The 21,687-nt window shown below is 40.4% G+C and overlaps 1 protein-coding gene across 1 annotated transcript in view; it reads right to left on the reverse strand.

Annotated features, from left to right (window-relative positions):
• The window catches only part of Pino (protein pinocchio), a 254,434-nt gene that overhangs the window by 80,255 nt on the left and 152,492 nt on the right, over positions 1 to 21,687 (reverse strand). Inside the window, exon 3 of the mRNA XM_073971485.1 lies at positions 16,424 to 16,438. Within this exon, the coding sequence (XP_073827586.1) occupies positions 16,424 to 16,438 (15 nt within the window). The remainder of the gene's footprint in view (positions 1 to 16,423; positions 16,439 to 21,687) is intronic.

Consider the following 21,687-nt stretch of genomic DNA (forward strand, 5'->3'; position numbering starts at 1 on the left):
TATGAAACCTATACAGGTGGTGTGAAGTAATTGATGTGATTTCCATAGTCATAGTATTGTTTTCTCGAGTGGAAACTTCCAGTAGTCAGACAGGCCAGTAATGAGAAAAGTACACAACTGTCTGGTAATTGAAGATAATTACCCCAACCCCAACACTCACTCATCCATCCATGCGACGACGATCGTTCATTCATTCATGCCTCCGCTTAGGTATTTTTGTTCATTCACTTGAAAAATCATAAACAATTCATATTTAAATTTAAATTCAATTTCGATTTTCTTATCGCAACGGAAGTGGAACAAAAACAAAAATTTGTAAAAATAAAACTGAAACTCACCTGCACTGAACTGTGACACAGAGGGTATATTCTGTCACCATTGCCATATTAGAGGTAACCATATATTGATCATATTCGCACTTAACGATTATGGCGATAAGATAGTGTAGAAAGAAAAGAGTAAGGAGAGGGTGGTGGTGAGGTGTCTAGAAACTGCAAAAAATACCGGCAATTTCGCCCTATCATTTGTGCCTAATAATGCCCGGTTTGTTATCTGGGTGATTAGTAGTTGTTTCCCGGTAAAGGCCAAACAAATCAATTTTGGCGCCTTACTTTGCTTTACTACGTGTGGCTTTGGAACGGACGGACGGACAGACTACCGGCATTATTGATTTGATTGCCCTTTGCCGTTGAATGATAAATGCATGGCTAGCCAGTCAGCCAGCCCAGCCCGTTGACTGGATAAGCGAGTGAATGAATGAGTTGGGGGGTATTAGTCATCTTTGAATGTCACGTCTCTTACCTCCCCACAATTGAAGGAATTTTAAAAAATGTCCCCCTTCCCTCACCGCCCCCAATTTTATACATTTTTGTGTAAGGGGGTCGATATTTTAAAGACAAATAACTGGTTGACTGTCCGATCGCTCTCTTTGCCCTGCTTGGTCGTATGTGTGTGTGTGTGTTTGTGTTTTTGCATTGCCAATAAATATCAATTTAAATCAATTAACTTGGCGAAGCAATGATTTGTTCAATCAATCGATTCGCAGGCCAACAAATGCTTCTTCCCTTGGCGCGCTTCAATTAAAAAAACGGCATTTTCTCAATGCAACCAACATATGTGGGCAGGAAGGTAGTTATACTGCGTAGTTGTACTTATTAAAGTTTTGAGAATTAGGGAAAATGTTAAAATACCTTTTAGAGGTTAAAATCGAAGGACATTTTAATAATTGTGATGCAAAGAGGCTCAGAATGTATTTTTAAGTTTCTTTCTTTATATGATGTTCACTCTTTTAGGGCATGAAAGTAACCATAAAAACTTCAACATACGGTGAAAAACAAAGACAATGGAAAACCTAACCCTCTAAAGGACCATTGTCTGCCAATCTGCACCTGGAATATTCCCACGCTTTATATAGGTGGTGCAGTTTACACATTGGCAGATGTACTTGAAAAGTACAAGGTCGATATAACTGTCATACGAGAAATATGATGGACGGTGGAAAGGCGTCATAACAACACCTAAAGATGACACACTGTGTTATAGCTGACATTACATAAAGAATGAGTTTGGTTGCGGATTTGTACTTAGTCGGAGGTTAAAACATCTAGTCTCCAGCTAGAATGAAAGACTTGCTACAATTTGGAAAAACCTACATTTTTCAACGTCAGTTTTATTTCCGCTCATTCCCCACGGATGACAAAGACGAACATACCAAGGATATATTTTGCGAGCGCTTAAAGGGTTATGGGCACTTATTGACCACGAAAAATGACATTTTTCATGAATTTTTTACTATAAAATTTTGTTTAAAGATTTTGTTTTCATCTGATAGGTCATACCATAAGCGCCTACGAAACACTGTTTTTACTAAAGCAGTTTGCGGTGCCCACGATAGCTCGAAAACGAATAAACCGATCAACATATGTTTTTGTGGGATCATTAAGAACCTAATAATCTTGTACTTAAGCGAAACGGAATTAAAAAAATATCCATTTTCAAAAATATTGTCAAAATTTCAATTTTAAATGAAACAAGTAAAAAAAAAATATCAGTCGGCTTTGCCGACAGAGATATAACCTCAGTCCATGTGAATTGAAACACTTTATGGACATTTGAACTTGCCGACAAAAATGTGGATTAGGATTAAAGTTCAAAAGTGTTGCGGAGAACGTACTTATCAAAGTGGATCTTATTTTGGGAGTCATATCTTTTCGATAGATTTCGAGCCCACTAGTCATTTCAGTGGGTCATCGTATAAATTTTGGACCAGTATGCCAAGAAGCTAGGACTTTTCCACGAAAAACATGATATCGCTGTAAACCGGTCCATATCGAACAGCATCGGTATGCATTTCCAAAGGATTTTGGAACAGACCCTAAATTGCAATTGGACACAAATGTTGAACATTTGTGGGGGATGTATCCTAAGGAGAGGACCGATATGGGCCATTTTAGAAATTAAATTTGGACAAAATATTTGGAGATCCAAAGTTTGGACCAAATTAGTTGCCTTGTTTAAGATATATCGTCCATACCATTTTAGTGAAATGTTTTAAATATTGGGGGGATGTACCGGAAGTTGTGGACCGGTATTGCCCATCTTCGAACTGAAACTAAGATGGGGGCAAAATATAACGAAGGCCGAATTTTGGACCAAATCGTGCTCTCCAGCCACTACATATGGTGCCATAGGGGTTTTCACACCTTTCGGCCTGTTTTCTCAAGAATTATGGACTTGCTCCTGAAAAAACTTTTACTGTCGTTATGGAGGCAGCGAATTCTAGTTGCTTCAATGAAAATCAAAGTAATTCTAGAGCAGGTCTTAAAGTGAACTTATCCGAAATTTTATGTGATAGGTACCCAAAGGATTAGACGAATAATGTCCATATTCGAACCTGATCTATATCTGGTAGATATATTTGGATGTTTATAGTATGGACCAAATCGGTCACTGTGCGCAAAATTTTTCCGAACATTTTTGAACATTTGTGGGAGAGATACCTGAAGAAGTCGACCGATATGGCTTATCTTCGAACTTAAAATATGTTTGGACAAAATATTACTAATGCCAAATTTTGGACCGAATCGGCAGATCCGTTCGAGATTTATCTTGCGCTCCATCCACTACACACTGAATCATAGGGGGGTTTTGCACCTTTCAGGCTATTTTCTCAGGAAGTATGGTTTTGCCCCTGATGAAACTTGTGCCGTCGTATAGGGGCAGTGAATACAAGCCGTTGTAACAAAACTCAAAGCGATTCGAGAGGAGGTCCTAAACTGAACTTTACCAAAATGTTGTGTGGGAGGTACCCGAAGGAGTTGGCCGATTGAGTCCATATTGGAACCGCATCTAAGTCTGGTAGAAAGTTCACGATGTGCAAAGTACGGATCAAATCGGTTACTCCCTTCAAGAGTTATTATGCCCACAAATTTTCCGAACACTTTGGAACTTTTGTGGGGGAGGTACCGGAAGGAGTGGACCGATGTAACCCATCTTCGAACTTAAACTAAGTTTCGACAAAATATTACGAAAGCCAAATTTTGCACCGAATCGGTTGATCCATTCGAGAGTTATCGTGCTCACCAGCCAGCCAGACAAACAGACAGACAGACGGACGGACGGACATTGCTAAATCGACTCAAAATTGTCTGAAACACATTTCGTCCGAGCATGCTTGGGGTCTAAAACCATTATTTCGATGAGGCACATCTTGCCCGTATGAAAGTGTACATATATACCCTCGCTAGCATAAATGCTGAGGGTATAAAAAATTATTTGGATGAGATACATTTTGGTCGCATGAAAGTATATATATTCTCTTTAGCCTAAAGGGGTATAAAGATCCCTAAAAACGATCAGTTAGCAGTTTAAAACCTACTCTCGAATCGTTTTGATTTGTCTTGCCACAAGTTTTACTCGAGGCCCCTATTACGTTAGTACACAATTTTTGAGGGGCAAATTCATACTTCCTGAGAAAATTACCCGAAAAGTGTAAGAAAAACCCCATACGTCCACCATGTGTAGTGGCTGGTTGTGCTCACCAGCCACTCTCTCGAACCGGATACTGGGTTTGTCGAAAATTTGCATATCGTAATATTACTTCGAATATTATATGAAATTCGAAGAAGGTGATTATCAGTCCTCTCCTTCCTGTACCTCCCCCACTAAAGTGGGATACGCATGATATCTCGGTCTACTCTTTAGGGTACCTCCCTCACTAAAGTTCACAGCGCTATATATCGAAAGGAATAACTCCCAAAAATAAGATCCACTTCCAATGCAGACAATGTGGTACATTCCTTCAGGTACCACCTCCGCAACACTTTTTATCTTCAATCCAAATCCATCTTTTCATACGTTCTGAAAACCTTCTAAATATGTATATAATTTTTGGGGAAAATAATCTTGGTTGTGTAGTCGGTATTCGATCTGTCCATGGATGTAAGTTTCAATTCACACAGGCCGAGGGTATATCTCTGTCGGCAAACTCAACTGTTATTTTTTACATGTTTTTATACCCTCAGCCTTTAGGCTAAGGAGGTTATATCGACACCTCCAAATAATAGTATGCTAAGTCTAAAAAGTGAGTTTTGCAGTAGAAGCTCTCAAAGTGTGGAAATTTTTTTGAACTTCAGTACTATGCTAAGTCAATATTTGTTTATAACTTCTGTTCGGATTGACCGATCATTACCAAAATTTGACAGAATTTAAGTTAAAGGACGTTCGACACCTCCAAATAATAGTTTGCTAATTCTAAACAGTGAGTTTTGCAGGACATGATCTAAAAGTTAGGAAATTTCTTTGACCTTCAGTACTATGCTAAGTAAATATTTGTTTATAACTTTTGTTCGGATTGCCCGATTATTACCAAAATTTGACAGAATTTAAGTTAAAGGACGTTAAATATAAAAATGTAAAGAACTTGAAAACATGCTAAGTCGACTTAGCATACTATTGTTTGGAGGCGTCGATATACACTTTGATACGATGGAAATGTGACTCATCGAAATAATGGTTTTAGACCCCAAGTATGTTTGGACGAAATGTGTTTCAGACAATTTGGAGTCGATCTAGCCATGTCCGTCCGTCTGTCTGTCCGTCTGTCTGTCCTGCTGGCTGGAGCGCACGATAACTCTCGAACGGATGAACCGATTCGGTTCAAATTTTGGCTTTCGTAGTATTTTGCCTAAACTTAGTTCAAGTTCGAAGATGAGCTACATCGGTCCACTCCTTCCGATACCTCCCCCACAAAAGTTCGAAAATGTTCGGAAAGTTTGTGCGCACGATAACTCTTGAAGGGAGTGACCGCTTTGGTCCATACTTTGTATAGCGTAAACTTTCTACTAGAGTAATATGAGGTTCCAATATGGTCTCAATAGGTCCACTCCTTCGGGTACCTCCCACACAAAATTTCGGAAAAGTTCAGTTTAGGGGCATCTCTCGAATCGCTTTGATTTTTGTTTAAGCAACTTGTATTCACTGCCCTACATACGACGGTACAAGTTTCATCAGGGGCAAGTCCATACTTCCTGAGAAAATAGCATGAAAGTTGCAGAAAAACCCCTATGACACCGTGTGAGGTGGTTGGAGCGCAAGATAACTCTCGAACGGATCTGCCGATTCGGTCCAAAATATGGCCGTAGTAATATTTTGTCCAAACATAGTTTAAGTTTGAAGATAAGCCATATCGGTCCAATCCTTCGGGTACCTTCCCCACAAAAGTTCAAAAATGTTCGGAAAAATTGTTCGTACGGTAACTCTTGAAGGGAGTGGCCGAATTGGTCTATACTTTACACATCCTAATATATCTACCAGATATAGATCAGGTTCAAATATGGACTATATTTGTCCACTCCATCCGGTACCTCCCACACAAAATTTTCGGATAAGTTCACTTTAAGTCCTGATATCGAATCACTTTGATTTTTGTTGAAGCAACTTGCATTCGCTGCCTCAATTACGATATTAAAAGTTTTTTTAGGGGCAAGTCCATACTTCTTGAGCAAACAGCCCGAAGAGTGTAAAAACCCCCTATGACACCATATGTTTTGGCTGGAGATCCACTTCCATAACGGTCAATGTCGATCCATTCCTTTTAGTATCTCCTCCGCAAAACTTTTGATCTTTAATCCTAATCAACATTTTTGTCGGTTCAAACGCCCATTTTTTTTAAAACTCCCTAAATACATACGTATTTTGGGAAAAAAATTGTTTCAATATACACATGCTGAGGGTATACCTCTGTCGGCAAAGCCGACTGATACTTTTTTATTTGTTATTAATATCGTTGGCAACTGTTGAGGTCGAAATCGAAAAATCTGTTAGTCGACTTCCATTTTCGATTCCTAGGTCTGACGTAGGTCAATGGTGAGTACCGTATGTAAACAATTGTTGTTTATGGGGTCTGCGACTGCATATGTGTGAATGATTGATCTGATCTAGGCGTTTTTTCTTGTAAGGTCGGACACTTCCCTCTAGATCATGAAGATCCTTCCTGATAGGCCTTGGCGGGGAGTCATATCCATCATACGGTGATTATGATGAGTCTCACGGTAACACCCGAGTCAAGTACTGCAACGAGAACAAGCCATTGTGTTGGTTCACTGTAGACCTGGGGAGGCACCCTGTTGTAGCTCCCAGGGCGTCGTATTGGCAGGTTTGAACATTGTTCCATCGTGTTGCACTTATGTTCTTGGACCACAGTGGTGTCCTATTGCACCGCTTGATCTGGTTGAGCCCTCGTCTAATATGTGTGGAGATGTCGTAGGTCGCTGTTCTAGAGCTGTAAAGCTTACGGAACCCATGCTAATCATCCGCAACTGGATAGCTATTTCTGATGTTGGGTAGGAGTAAAGCCTCAGGTGTCTTTGTTATGAGTGAAAAAACGCTATATCTGTCTGTACAATTCAATTTTGTTGACATCATTGCCTGGATTCAGTAGTCATTTTCCTGACTGTCGACTTCTGTTTTCGATTCCTTGGCCTGACGTAGGTCAATGGTGAGTATGTGGCATGAGGCATCCACTTGCTGCCCACATTTTAAATCAACGCGAATTTGGAAAAAAAGAAGACATACATACATATAGAGTTGTTGGCGAAGGAGGATTTTCGAAAGGTTATCACAGACAGTTGACCTTTAAAATTTGTCACCTTTCTATATCCTCAAAAACGAGAGAGAGGGTGTTGCTGTTCTCAAAAGATGGGTGAAACACATGGTATTTAATCCCATGAACTATAAAATATATCGAGACATTAACTGTATATTCCGTTAATACGTCGTTATAGACTAATGTCGATTAGTCCGAACCGTTAAGTTCATTAAGCAACAGAGCAGTTGTTTTCTCTTTCTTTGTTACGGGGGGAGATAATACCGAACGAATTCTTTTTTTTTGTTTTGAAATGCTTGAATCAGAATGCTGCAAGAATTTCGAGGCTATCGACATTCTGAGTTAAACGACCCAATGGGTTGTTGGGAGGAATTTTTTAATAAAACAACTGAAGACAAAACAGAGAGAGAAAAAATAAAGTAAAGCTTGCATCATGTTTTGTTTTAGATGTTATTTAGCAATTCCTCTCTTCTCGAAGCAAGCTTTAATGCGTAGTTGAAAAAAATAATAAATGATTAAAGAAAGAAAAAAAAAGAATTAGATAAGACATTATTAGGTGGTTGAATTATTAATCTCCCAGAAAACAATTTAAAGCCGTGAGCTGAATAGCCCATTATAAAATAGTGTAAACAAGCATACTTGTGCATTGAAAAATAATAGGTTATTTTTTAATTTACCAAGTAAAATCACTTATTTTACTCATTACAAAAAATGCCTAACGTTGGCTCACAGTACAATCGACTACAAACCGAGGGTTGTGATTTCGAATTGCAGAGAAGTTGCTGCATACGTAAACCATTAAACAATAGTGTTTTTAACAGTGGCTTGAGGTGTGTGTTTTACTACAAATCACAAGATCGCATGCTGGACAGAACTTGTTCCGATCGCATAACAAGTGATATATTTCATACGGAATGGAAAGGAAATTCTGTTTCTTCAAATATGATAGTCTTTCTGTATTTTTAAAGAAATATTCACCCATTCCTAGAAACGATTTCTTACGCCATGATTTGTGTGCCCTCCCATTTCCCAGCAAAACATTTCCCTTCTTATTATTAGTTTTGCAAACACTGTCACTCCATTGTCCGTTGTTGAACATGAATTTCCGTTTTTCATTGAACTTCAAAATTTGTTGAATTGGTTCCAAAAATGAAATTCGATTCAAAACAATTAATTATTTATTTTTTTGTGGATATTTTTGTCGCAGCTACGACGCAAAACAAAACAATTTTTGTTTATAGTTTTTTTTCTTCAGAACACCATCTCCGCCCCCAACGAGCAACAGCAGCAGTCATCATTAATAGAATAAAATATATATGTGCATATATGTTTGTCTGTCTGTCGGTCTGATAATGATGATGCGGATGTTTCTAACGATCTATTTCAAAATGTTTTCGAATCACGCAATGAGTCGAATTGAGTTGGAAATTATTCTTGGCAAACACAAAAACATCAACAACAACATCATTTGGCCATTAAGTTAAATAATATTAACAATAAATAAATATTCTATAATAGCTTAATGATCAGGTGGTGCGAGTGGTAGGTGCGTATGTACCTACGTACATACGTCATAGGTTATGGACAAATCATTTAATGGACAAATCATGTTAGGCATGTGATGGCGCTTGGTTAGATCATGGATGTAAATTTGAAATAGCAAGGTCAGGGTCCGCACAGGCCTTTCAATCGAGGACTTTTATACTTATGCCCTACGTGGAGGCATAACTGAGTTCTAGCGGATTTCCAAGTAGATACATTGGATGAAAGTAAAGCAAAAACGGCAGAAGATCAAGTTGAAAACGTGTTTCAGAGAAAATGAACGAGTGTCTGGCATCCGTGGATCGATAAAGCGTGTCTTTGGCGTTTCTAAAATATCAGTGTAGAAAAATACGGAAAAACATCTATAATGTTGAGAATGTGTGTATATATGTTCTCAACAAGTAAAAAAGTATCAGTCGGCTTTGCCGACAGAGATATACCCTCAGCATGTGTATATTGAAACAATTTTTTAAAAATGTTGGGCGTTTGAACATACAAAATTGTTGATAAGAATTAAAGATCAAAAGTTTTGCGGAGGAGATACTAAAAGAAATGGATCGACATTGACCGTTATGGAAGTGGATCTCCAGCCGCAACATACATATGGTGCCATAGGGGGTTTTTACACTCTTCGGCCTGTTTGCTCAAAAAGTATGGGCTTGCCCCTAAAAAACTTTTACCATCGTAAATGAGGCAGAGAATGCAAGTTGCTTCAACAAAAATCAAAGTGATTCGATATCAGGTCTTAAAGTGAACTTATCCGAAATTTTTTGTGGGAGGTACCGGATGTAGTGGACAAATATAGTCCATATTTGAACCTGATCTATATCTGGTAGATATATTAGGATGTGTAAAGTATAGACCAATTCGGCCACTCCCTTCAAGAGTTACCGTACGAACAATTTTTCAGAACATTTTTGAACTTTTGTGGGTGAGGTACCTTAAGGAGTGGACCGATATGGCTTATCTTCAAACTTAAACTATGTTTGGACAAAATATTACTAAGACCATATTTTGGACCGAATCAGCAGATCCGTTCGAGAGTTATCTTGCGCTCCAACCACCTTACACGGTGTCATAGGGGGTTTTTGCAACTTTCATGCTATTTTCTCAGGAAGTATGGACTTGCCCCTGATGAAACTTGTACCGTCGTATCGAGGGCAGTGAATACAACTTGCTAAAACAAAAATCAAAGCGATTCGAGAGATGGCCCTAAACTGAATTTATCCGAAATTTTGTGTGGGAGGTACCCGAAGGAGTGGACCTATTGAGACCATATTGGAAGCTCATATTACTCTGGTAGAAGGTTTACACTATACAAAGTATGGACCAAATCGGTCACTCCCTTCAAGAGTTATAGTGCGCACAAAGTTTCCGAACATTTTCGAACTTTTGTGGGGGAGGTACCGGAAGGAGTGGACCGATATAGCTCATCTTCGAACTTAAACTAAGTTTCGGCAAAATATTACGAAGGACCAAATTTGAACCGAATTGGTTCATCCGTTCGAGAGTTATCGTGCGCTCCAGCCAGCAGGACAGACAGACAGACGGACGGACATGGCTAGATCGACTCCAAATTGTCTAAAACACATTTCGTCCAAACATACTTGGGGTCTAAAACCATTATTTCGATGAGGCACATTTTCATCGTATCAAAGTGTATATACCCTCCTTAGCCTAAAGGCTGAGGGTATAAAAACGTTTCAAAGGGACAAGGGAGACGTCTCTCATATCAATAAGTGTAACCTTATTCACATTCGTTCAATGATAGTGGGATCTACATTTTATCGCCGAGTCTGAACGAACGAAACCACCAGTATGCCCTCCCAATAGGTTCACTCCCAAATTGTCAGGCCAATAGGATTTAGTATATGCTCAATGCGGATCTAAATTTATTTCCACGTCTAGAAATTTGGCTGCTTTTATGATTTGTAACCAAAAAGCTATTGGAGTTGTGAATGCTTGATAGGCTTGCTGATCTAGGGGTTTCCTCTTGTAAGGTCGGACATTTCCCTCTAAGTCATGAAGATCCTTTCTGATATGCCTGATGTACCATACGGTGATTATGATTACTCTGGCGCCGCTTAACTTACCACAGGCCGACCTATCACGTTATATGTGATCAATAAGGTTTCTGCACACCTAGTGCTGCCGGCTAAGGACTCAGCTTGTCGCAGATAGCTTTGGTGGCATGTGCGGACGACGTGAACATGCTGTCGAATAATACCCATAGCATCTTGGGGTAGTTAGTTGTCAGAGTTCTATTACTATCGACCAGGACATTCAACTCTGTGGTCATTTTAGCCGTCTATGTGGTGAACCGAATTTCTCGCTCGGTTAAATAGGAGTTCAGCCTTTCGCAAATGAAACTAGGGAAGGTATCTGACGATGTCAATCCCGTCTGGAGGGGCGGAATACAGGAATGGTAGCTCAAACAGTTCCGAAGATGTCACCCCACCTCGAGGAACTTCTTGTTTCACTCTACGGCGTTTTAACTTATTGTTCCTGAATTCCACGAACACCTGGGGTTATAATTGATTATTCAACGTTTCAAACTTAGTCAGAGGGTAGTCTGCTCGATGTTCGCAAACAGGGAGAAGTGCTTAAGAGCATCAAAGGATTTTGATAATTTAAGCGCCATCGCAGTGTCCCATTGTACCGCTTGTTCTGGTTGAGCCCACGTCTAATATGTGTGGAGATGTCGTATGTCGCTGTTCTAGTGCTGTGATGCATACGGAACCCATGCTGATCATCCGCACCTGAATAGCTATTTCCGATGATGGGAAGTCTTTGTTATGGGCGAAAAATGCTATATCCGTCTGTACAATTGAATTTTGTTGACATCCTTGCGTGGATTCAGTAGCGGGACCATCCTGCAATTTTCCTGACTGCACACAACCAACCGGCTCACCCAGCACAACTTCCGGCTTTCAGCATTACCATGGAGATATTTGATTGTTGATCTTGTTTTCAATTCTTTATATTAGATCTTTGACGGGATTCTATGAGGGGACCATCGCTTTGGATGACTTAGCATCTTAAATGGCATTTTCAACATCTTCCATTGTAAATTGTGGTTTCTCCTTCTCGGCGGGAAGAGATCTAACACGACGTAAAATTTTTCATTGCCCTGTCACTCACGGGGAGCTCCACAAATTGTCGATTAAAATATTTTGCGCACATTTTCGGATCAGCGTGACGTCGCCAAACGGTATCTCAGTATTCCTTCTTTTCAGGATTAGAGATTGACTTAACCGTTGTCCACAATTCTCTTATTTCGGCTCCAATGTTGCGACTCTTCGAATGATCTAGCCACTCGTTCCTCTTGTGCTCAGTGTCAGATCCCTATCTATAGGGTCATTAGAGTTGGCTCCACGAAGGCTTGGGAAATGATGAATGCGTGATTGTTGAACTCCCTGAAACTAGGCCAATTTGCTTTCACATTACTGATGAAATTGTGCCGTTCAGAGGTGATGATGTCTGGCGGTCTGCTGATGGAGACGATTATAGGGAAATGATCTGACTTAAGGGAAACGACGGGTTATCAGGTGACGTCATTTGCTAGACCAGGGGTCTGGCGACACTCTCCGCTAATTCTCTTAGGGGCTAGAGATACGTAAAATCGATTTCGTTTAATCGATTAATCGCCTATTAGCCGTAAAATTTCTAAAAGTCGTAGTCGACTATTGACTGTGCGAAAACCGGACAATCGATTATTCTTTATCGACTTTCGAAAGACGGAGGCAACTACTATTCGCCGACCATTAGTCGTGGTCTATTAATCGATTCGGTTAATCGATTAATCGGCTATTAGCCGTAAAATTTCTAAAAGTCGTAGTCGACTATTGACTGTCCGAAAATCGGACAATCGATTATTCTTTATCGACTTTCGAAAGACGGATGCAACTATTATTCGCCGACCATTAGTCGTAGTCTATTATTATTCGTAGTCGACTATTAATCGTGGTCGATTATTAGTCGTAGTTGAATATTGGGTGTGCTAAAACCGCATAATCGCGGATAGCACCAACGAAAATGGTCGATTATATTCGATTATACTCGGTTTTCGGCGGTTAACGAATAATCGAAATTCTACTTTTAGAACACTCTCAAATAATCGACTAACCGAAAATCGAGTTTTTAGTTTTTCACGAAAAACGAATAATCGAAAAACCTATTATTGAATTTCACTGCGTATCCCTAGTAGGGGCGTCCTCATTTACCGTACAAAGCGTAGAGCTACCAATCTGCTCAGCTAGAATTATACCCCTCTGGTCGTTTCCGAGCACCGAATGCCACATCTCATGGTGAGCTTTAAAGTCCCCAAGATCAGACGGTTATAACCCACCAAAAGCGGGCTAATGTTGGGTCTATAATCTAGAGTACAGCTATTTATCGAATGGATTTATACATTCAGCAACTCTACCTCGGCAGTTGCATGTGCACCAGGTGTTGGGGGGCACTGCGGGTGATTCGCTTATTCTGATGACGACTAAAACTCACTGGGGACTATGTTCACACAGCATGCCGTAACATAGTATCTGTCGTTGCTCTTCGCATGGACGAATCCAGAACAGTCACTGAGATGCACACACTCCTGGCATATATTGCATCTCACCGAAGTTTGTGCGTGGTGGATGTGACAAACTGAACAGACACACATATTGATCGTCGGTTTTACTCTGTCCCGGCATGGACCAAAATAATGCGGAGTAGGCATTCCGGGATATGCTGCTCCTAACACAGAAAACCGATACAAATACATACATGTGTACACTGAGGTGACAGCAGGCCGGAACATGGCTGCTGTGTGGTTCCGGGTTAATCAGTTATCGAAGAAAGCGCCGTCGCGGGATTGAGCGTCCTTTTGGCACTTGATTTCTCGACAGAGGTAGAACAACTTGACAGATTTGTGGTTAATCTGAACGAAAATTGCCCGTAAGTTTTTACACTTCCTCCCTTAAGTTGAAACGGCGGAAAGAGAAAACCTCACGGGGAATTTTCGTTCAGAATAAACCCCATTATATAGACTCCCCCGCCGAGAAAATTATAGCATTAGCATAAACAAGTAAAAAGGTGGTAAGTTCGGCCGAGCCGAACTTTTTATTCCCTCCACCATGAAATACTCTGATCGGTCGGTCGGTACCGTTATATGAGGGCTATAACAAAACGTGAAACAGAGTTGAACAGGCAGTTTTCAGTGGAGAAGTTTTTTGGTCATTGGGAACGTCAAATGTCATATTTCAGCTAATTCAGTCAAAAATGGAGCTAAAAGCCTCAAAATAAATTAAATCGGGACGTACCGTCATATGGGGGCTATACCAAAACGTAGACCTATCTTCACCATTTTTGGTGCAGAAGTTTGTTGATCTCTTCAAACTAAAAGTTCCAAATTGGAGCCAATTTGGAAGGAAAATGTAGCTAAAAACCTCAAAATACCTTAAATCGGGATTACCGTTATATACCAAAACGTGGAACTAACTTGACAATTTTTAGTGGGGAAGTTTTTAGTTCATTAAGAATCTCAATTGTCAAATTTGGTCAAAATAATGTAGATAAAAGCTTCAAAATACCTTAAATCGGGAGGTACCGTTATATGGGGCTATACCAAAACGTGGATCTACATATATAGCCCATCTTTAAACTTGACCTGCCTATAGAAACAACTAAAAAAGTATCAGTCGGCTTTGCCGACAGAGATACACCCTCAGCCTGTGTGGATTGAAATACTTTTTTCCCAAAAAAGCAACTATGTATTTAGGGGGATTTTCAAAATTGTGGGCGTATGAACCGACAAAAGTGTGGATAGGATTAAAACTCAAAAGTTTACGGGGATATCGATAGATAGATACCTTTGGTAAAAATGTCCAAAGGATCCTCGAACAGACCCTTAACCACACGAAAATGTTGAACATTTGTGTGGGTGGTACCACAAGGATTGGACAGATAGGGCCCAAATTTGAACATAAACTAAGTTTCGACAATATTTAGAATAGAGATATCGCGCGTACCTTGTTAGCGAATATTTTCGAACTTTTGTGGGGGAGGTACCGGAAGGAGTGGACCTATGAGCACCACCTTCGAATTTCATCTAATATTCGAAGAAATATCACACTATCCAAAGTGTGGACGAACGCAGTATTCGGATCGAGCTCTCCGGCCACTACATATGATGCCATAGGGCTTTTTTACAACTTTCGTGCTGTTTTCTCAAGAAGTATGGACTTACCCCTGAAAAAACTTTTACTGTCGTAATTGAGGCAGCGAATGCAAGTTGCTTCAACAAAAATCAGAGTGATTCGAGAACATTTCTTAAAGTGAATCTAACCAACATTTTGTGTGGGAGGTACCCGAAGGAGTGGACAAATATGGTCCATATTCGAACCTGATCTATATCTGGTAGATATTTTAGGATGTGTAAAGTATGGACCAAATCGGTCACTCCCATCAAGAGTTATCGTGCGCACAATTTTTCCGAACATTTTTGAACTTTTGTGGGGGAGGTACCTGAAGGAGTAGACCGATATGGCTTATCTTTGCACCTAAACGAAGTTTGCACAGAATATTACCAAGCGCACATTTTGGACCGAATCTGCAGATCCGTTCTTGCACTTCAACCACTAGGGGTTTTTTGTACTTTTCAGGCTATTTTCTCAGGAAGTATGGACTTTCCCCTGATGAAACTTGTACCGTCGTATGGGGGGCAGTAAATACAAGTTGCTACAATAAAAATCAAAGCGGTTCGAGCGCAGAACCTAAACTGAACTTTTCCGAAATTTTGTGTGGGAGGTACCCGAAGGAGTGAACCGATTGAGTCCATATTGGAACCTCATCTAAGTCTGGTAGAAATTTCAAGATGTGCAAAGTTTGGACCAATTCGGTTACTGCCATCAAGAGTTATCTTGCGCACAAATTTTCCGAACATTTCCGAACTTTTGTGGGGGAGGTACCGGAAGGAGTGGACCGATATAACCCATTTTTGAACTTAAACTAAGTTTGGACAAAATATTACGAAAGCCAAATTTTGGACCGAATCGGTTGATCCGTTGGAGAGTTATCGTGCGCTCCAGCCAGACAGATAGACAGACGGACATGGCTAAATCAACTCAAAATTGTCTTAAGCACATTTCGTCCAAACATACTTGTGGTCTAAAACCAATATTTCGATGAGGCACATTTTGCCCGTATGAAAGTGTAAAATGCTGAGGGTATAAAAAGACACTCGGGTGCAAAATTTTTGATTTTTATCTCAATTATTGCGGACGCTCCTCGCAGACGGACAGGAGGACATGGCTAGGTCGTCTTAGAAGTTTATACTGATCAATAACTTATATATTTTATAGGGTCCCAAATGATTATATCGATGTGTTACAAACAGAAAAACAAACTTAACATACCCTCCATACTATGATAGAGGGTATCAAAATTAATGCATAAAATAAATGGACCAAAGATAGACACCTAAGGAATATTTTAGGGTCGCCAAACACTCGCCACGTCGATTTTAGTTCATTTGCACTGATCCCCAAGCAAAACCAGTTAAGCTACCCGTGGCTCTATACTTAATTCACAACCATCCAATACATCTGCTGGTCAATTCACAACATATAGCCTATGATCGGTTTTATCTTACACATTAGGCATTTTAGAAGTTTGATGCTTTTCAAGACCGAATGAGGGTTAAATCAATGCTTCTTGGCCATTAAAGGGTGCCTCACGCCATTATCCGGGTGCTAATTTTATACAACAGTGAACTTACATATATAAGTTACTTACCAAAGTTAGGATTGCCTGAAAGAAATAAGAAAATTTTTCAAAATTAGTTTTTCAGAAGAAATGCTTAATCCAAATCGTTTTCAAAAATTATTCATAAAACATTTTAAATTATTTTATAGTTTCTTAAATTTATTTACAGCTAAATAAAGGCTGCAAAATTGGAGCCACTACAAATCCATTATGATAACTTCTCAAGCCTTCGAAGACAAAGTAATTTCAATAAATATTTCTTTTTTACTTCAACTCTTTTGTTTTTGTTTTTTTGTTTGTTTTGTTGACATTGAAAACTCAATTAGGCGACATGATGATGATGGCAAAGATGACATTGGCTAATTGCATTACACCGAGACATGAAGTACTGCAGCATCGTTCATTGTTGTATGCTTTAAAATAAACGTTTGAGCTTAAAAATAATTTACAAAAACAAAAGAAGGCAAAACAAGAAAAATCTGCCCAATCACCATCTTCATCAAGTGGTGTCTCAGGTACTCAACGTACAGCGATTGACCAATCTTGTTCTTTATTTGGTAAATATCCCTGGACGGGCAAAACTGGTTAACAGCTTGGCGGCTGACGGTCGGTCTGTCTCAAGCCTCCTCCTCCATCCATCCATCTATCTATGTACGTGACACCAATTGTTGTTGTTGTTGTTGCTGCTGCTGCGGTAATAATCAATAATTGTATGTCTTTTGTTTGAAGTACACCATAAATGTCACGTAGCTTATCAATCAGATTAGTAGCCAGTACCTCCTACTCCCACAATTTAACTTCTTTGTCCGCAGGTGTGAAGGCAGACACCCAAACACAGAATTGAAATAACACATTTTACAAATGTTTTTAATATGATGAATGAATTTGAGAGACATTTGGTAAAACAAGTAAGAAGTAAAAGAACAAGTAAAAAAGTATCAGTCGGCTTGGCCGACAGAGATATACCCTCAGCCTGTGTATATTGAAAGAATTTTTTCCCAAAAAAACGCATGTATTTAGGGAATTTTGGGCGTTTGAACTGACAAAAATGTTGATTAGGATTAGAGATCAAAAGTTTTGCGGAGGAGATACTAAAAAGAATGGATCTCCAGCCACTACATATGGTACCATAGGGGTTTTTTACAACTTCAGGGATGTTTGCTTAAGAAGTATGGACTTGCCCCTGAAACAACTTTTACCATCGCAATTGAGGCAGCGAATGCAAGTTGCTTCAACAAAAATCAAAGTGATTCGAAAGCAGGTCTTAAAGTGAACATGTATCCGAAATTTTGTGTGGGAGGTACCGGATGGAGTGGACAAATATAGTCCATATTTGAACCTGATCTATATCTGGTAGATATATTAAGATGTGTCAAGTATGGTCCAATTCGGCCACTCTCTTCAAGAGTTATCGTACGCACAATTTTACCGAACATTTTTGAACTTTTGTGGGGGAGGTACCTGAAGGAGTGGACCGATATGGCTTATCTTCGAACTTAAACTATGTTTGGACAAAATATTACTAAGACCAAACTTTGGACCGAATCGGCAGACCTGTTCGAGAGTTATTTTGCCCTCCAACCTCCTCACACGGTGTCATAGGGTTTTTTTGCAACTTTCAGGCTATTTTCTCAGGAAGTATGGACTTGCCCCTGATGAAACTTATACCGTCGTATGGAGGGCAGTGAATACAAGTTGCTAAAGCAAAAATCAAAGCTATTCGAGAGATGGTCCTTAACTGAACTTTTCCAAATTTTTGTGTGGGAGGTACCCGACGGAGTGGACCAATTGAGTCCATATTAAAACCTGATCTAAGTCTGGTACACGCTCCACGATGGGCAAAGTATGGACCATATCGGTTACTCCCTTCAAGAGTTATCGTGCGCACAAATTTTCCGAACATTTTCGAATTTTTGTGGGGGAGGTACCGGAAGGAGTGGACCGATATAGCTCATCTTCGAACTTAAACTAAGTTTGGGCAAAATATTACGAAAGCCAAAATTTGAACCGAATCGGTTCATCCGTTCGAGAGTTATCGTGCGCTCCAGCCAGCCAGCCAGACAGACAGACAGACAGACGGACGGACATAGCTCAATCGACTCCAAATTGTCTGAAACACATTTCGTCCAAACATACTTGGGGTCTAAAACCATTATTTCGATGAGGCACATTTTGCCCGTATGAAAGTGTATATACCCTTCATAGCCTAAAGGCTGAGGGTATAATAAGTTTACCGACAGCTAAGTACCCTCGCAGTTAATCATGCTCCTTAAGACACTGCGAGGGCCGTCAACATTAGGGGAGTCAATTTCTTATTTATTGTTCTTCGTAACGAATCAATCTTCTAAACTTTAGATCCAGGGAATTCACACTCTGAGAAATCGGAGACTCCATCACCTGTCCGCCAAAGCTAATTTGATTCGCAGCTTCCAAAAAATGTACACTTAAAAACATTGGTACTGTGGTTAGGTTAAGAGGAGCGGCGATGAAAAATCGCCACATGTCCATATGGAATACACTTAAGCCACAGTAGTATTATGCGCTCTAGTCTGCATTTTTTCTTGAGTGGATTGGAAATATATTTTTTATTTATTTATTATTTTAGGAATTCTGTACCCTCGACAAAACACCCAAAGTTTTTAAACTTATTTGTCCTGTTTTGATTTAGTGCCTAAATTGTGTCTTTTCCCCAGGGGTTCCCCAAGGTTGGGCAATGACAGAGAAAGTGTACCAACGTTTGGTCTCCTGCACTTCATGCCCTTCACAAAACACATATATATTTTGTGCTTAGTAATAGTATGTTCTTTGATCTGTCCTCATCTGAGTTTCATTTCGGGTGGATATTGAGGCCACAACATTCAAAATACCGAAAATGGGAAGGGGGCAATAGGAAGACAATGACCTATACTCACAGATGTCTGGTGGAAAGTTATAAGCACCCAACGAAGACTTAATGCCAATTTTCAGCCATTTCGGTGTGATAATCAGGCTAAAACCTCTAAAATACTGAAAATCGGGAGGTACCGTTCTATGGGGGCTATCTGAAGGCGTGGACCTATGCAGACAAATTTCAAGGTGAAAGTTTTATGCCCCCAACGAAGACTGAATACCAAACTTCAGCAATTTCGGTGTAATAATGAGGTTAAAATCTTCAAAACACCGATAATCCGGAGGTACCGTTCTATGGGGGCTATATCAAAACGTGGACCTACACCCAAAATTCTCAGTTGGAATCTTTTATACATCTGCTTAAGACTAACCACCAAATTTCAGTAATTTCGATTGGTCATTATGATTAAAACTTTCAAAATACTGAAAATAGGGAGGTACGGTTCTATGGGGCTATATCAAAACGTGGGCCGACCATCCCAGTTGTTTGTCCTGGAGATTGTAAGTCAATAATAGGTACGTGTACTAAAATTGATGCACCTACAACAACTCCTTCTATTTTTGGCCACAGTTAATATGAACTCGCGACATAGTGCGGCGGGTTCTTCGATACGGGATTGATTCGGAACCTCACAACACCGGTGTTCCGGTCAGAGGTTGTCACCTCAATGTACACATTTTTGTATTTGTGTTGTTTTTCGGAATGTCTGCTCCGGATTCAATTGGTCCGTGACGGGACGGAGGAAAAACCAGGACCAATTTGGATGTGCTCAGTTTGTCACATCGGCATCCACCACACTCAAATTTTCGTCAGATGCAGTTGATGCAGGTAGTTTATGCATCTCAGAGGTTGTTCTGGACTTGTCCATGTGAGGGACTACGACAGGCACGCTGCGTGAATCAGAATACGCATCGTTGTTGTTCCAATCTCTGAAAATGTATTTTTTGCAATTTAATTGCAATGGAATCCGCGGCAAGATCGATGAAACAGTGGATTTCAAGAGTCCAAAGAATATCATGGTCGCGTCGGGGCAGGAAACCAAGCTCAACAACAACTGCAGCTTACAGCGTTGTGATGGTTACAACGTAGTGAGGAAGGATGGGGGAATAAGCTTCCCTATTGCACCAGTCGGTTCAACACAGACCTGTCTCGCTTGAGCCTGGCTCTAATGACCTGTACATGGAATGTATGAGGGTAGGAGTCAGGTGTGTAAATGCCGAGATAGAGTTGCTGAACGTATACATCCCGCCGATAAATAGGTGTACTCCATGTACTGTTATGCCTAACATTAGCCCGTTTTCGGAAGGTCATAACCGCCTGATCTTGTCTAGAGCGGTGTAGTGCTGGCTGATCAGATTGATAGCAATACGTTTTGAACGGTCAATGATGACACCCTTACCAGAATTGGCGGAGAGTGTCACAGTTCGCCCGATATAACCATCGTGTCACCTGGTCTGAGAAATGACGTTAGCTGGAAACCCGTCCCCATAAATGTCTCCATAAACAGACCGCCCAATTTCATAACCACTGAACGCCGCACTTTCATCAATTAATGGGAAAGCTAATTGACCTAGTTTCAGAGAGTTCACTAATCACCGCTTCAGCAATCTGCTCAAACCTTTTGATGTTCGGTTAGCAGAAAGGACGTTTCGAGACATTATCACTGCTACAGCCGCTCGCCATGTCCCTGCTGATCGAATAACCGAAGTAAGACCAAACTTCCCAACAGAGGCGAAAGGATTAGCATATGAGCATAATGAGCTTTGTCGTGGCAATTCCAATCACCCCTGAGCCGGGAAGCTGAATCTGGAAATTAACAGGTTGGTCGGTGGCCATAAGCGGAACAAGTGGCTAAATCATTCGAAGAGTTGCAACATTGGAGCCGGCATAAGTGAATTGTGGACAACGGTTAAACCACTGTCAAACCCTGAAAAGCAGGAAGATAGGTTACGCCGCTACGCTCACTGATCACGAAGAGGTGGGCTAGTTATTTCAATCGACAGTATATCGAGCTTCGTGAGAGTGACAGAGCAAAGAGAAGAGTACTACGTCGCAATAGATCTCTTTGTGCCGAGGACAAAACACCACAATTTACAGTGGATGACGTTGAGAATGTCATCAGGAAACCTTACTCAGCCAAAGGGTTGGGCTCCGCTGGAATCACCATGCTAATGCTGAATCAGCAGGATGTACCGGGTGTCAAATATCTCACACAAGTTCTTAAACTATCGTTCTTAAAATCGTTCCAGAAGTCTGGAAACTGGAGAAAGTGTACCGCTACCGAAGCCAGGCAAGGATGCTAGCAAATCGTACAGACCGATTTCGCTTTTGTTGCCCATAGCAAAGACCTTTGAGGCTTTAGTCCTCTTCAGCGTCAGAAATAGCTATCCAGTTCCCGACCATC

Source organism: Musca autumnalis, unplaced genomic scaffold (genome assembly GCF_047663935.1).
Source record: "Musca autumnalis isolate F117 unplaced genomic scaffold, ASM4766393v1 scaffold_2, whole genome shotgun sequence".
Classification (NCBI taxonomy): domain Eukaryota; kingdom Metazoa; phylum Arthropoda; class Insecta; order Diptera; family Muscidae; genus Musca; species Musca autumnalis.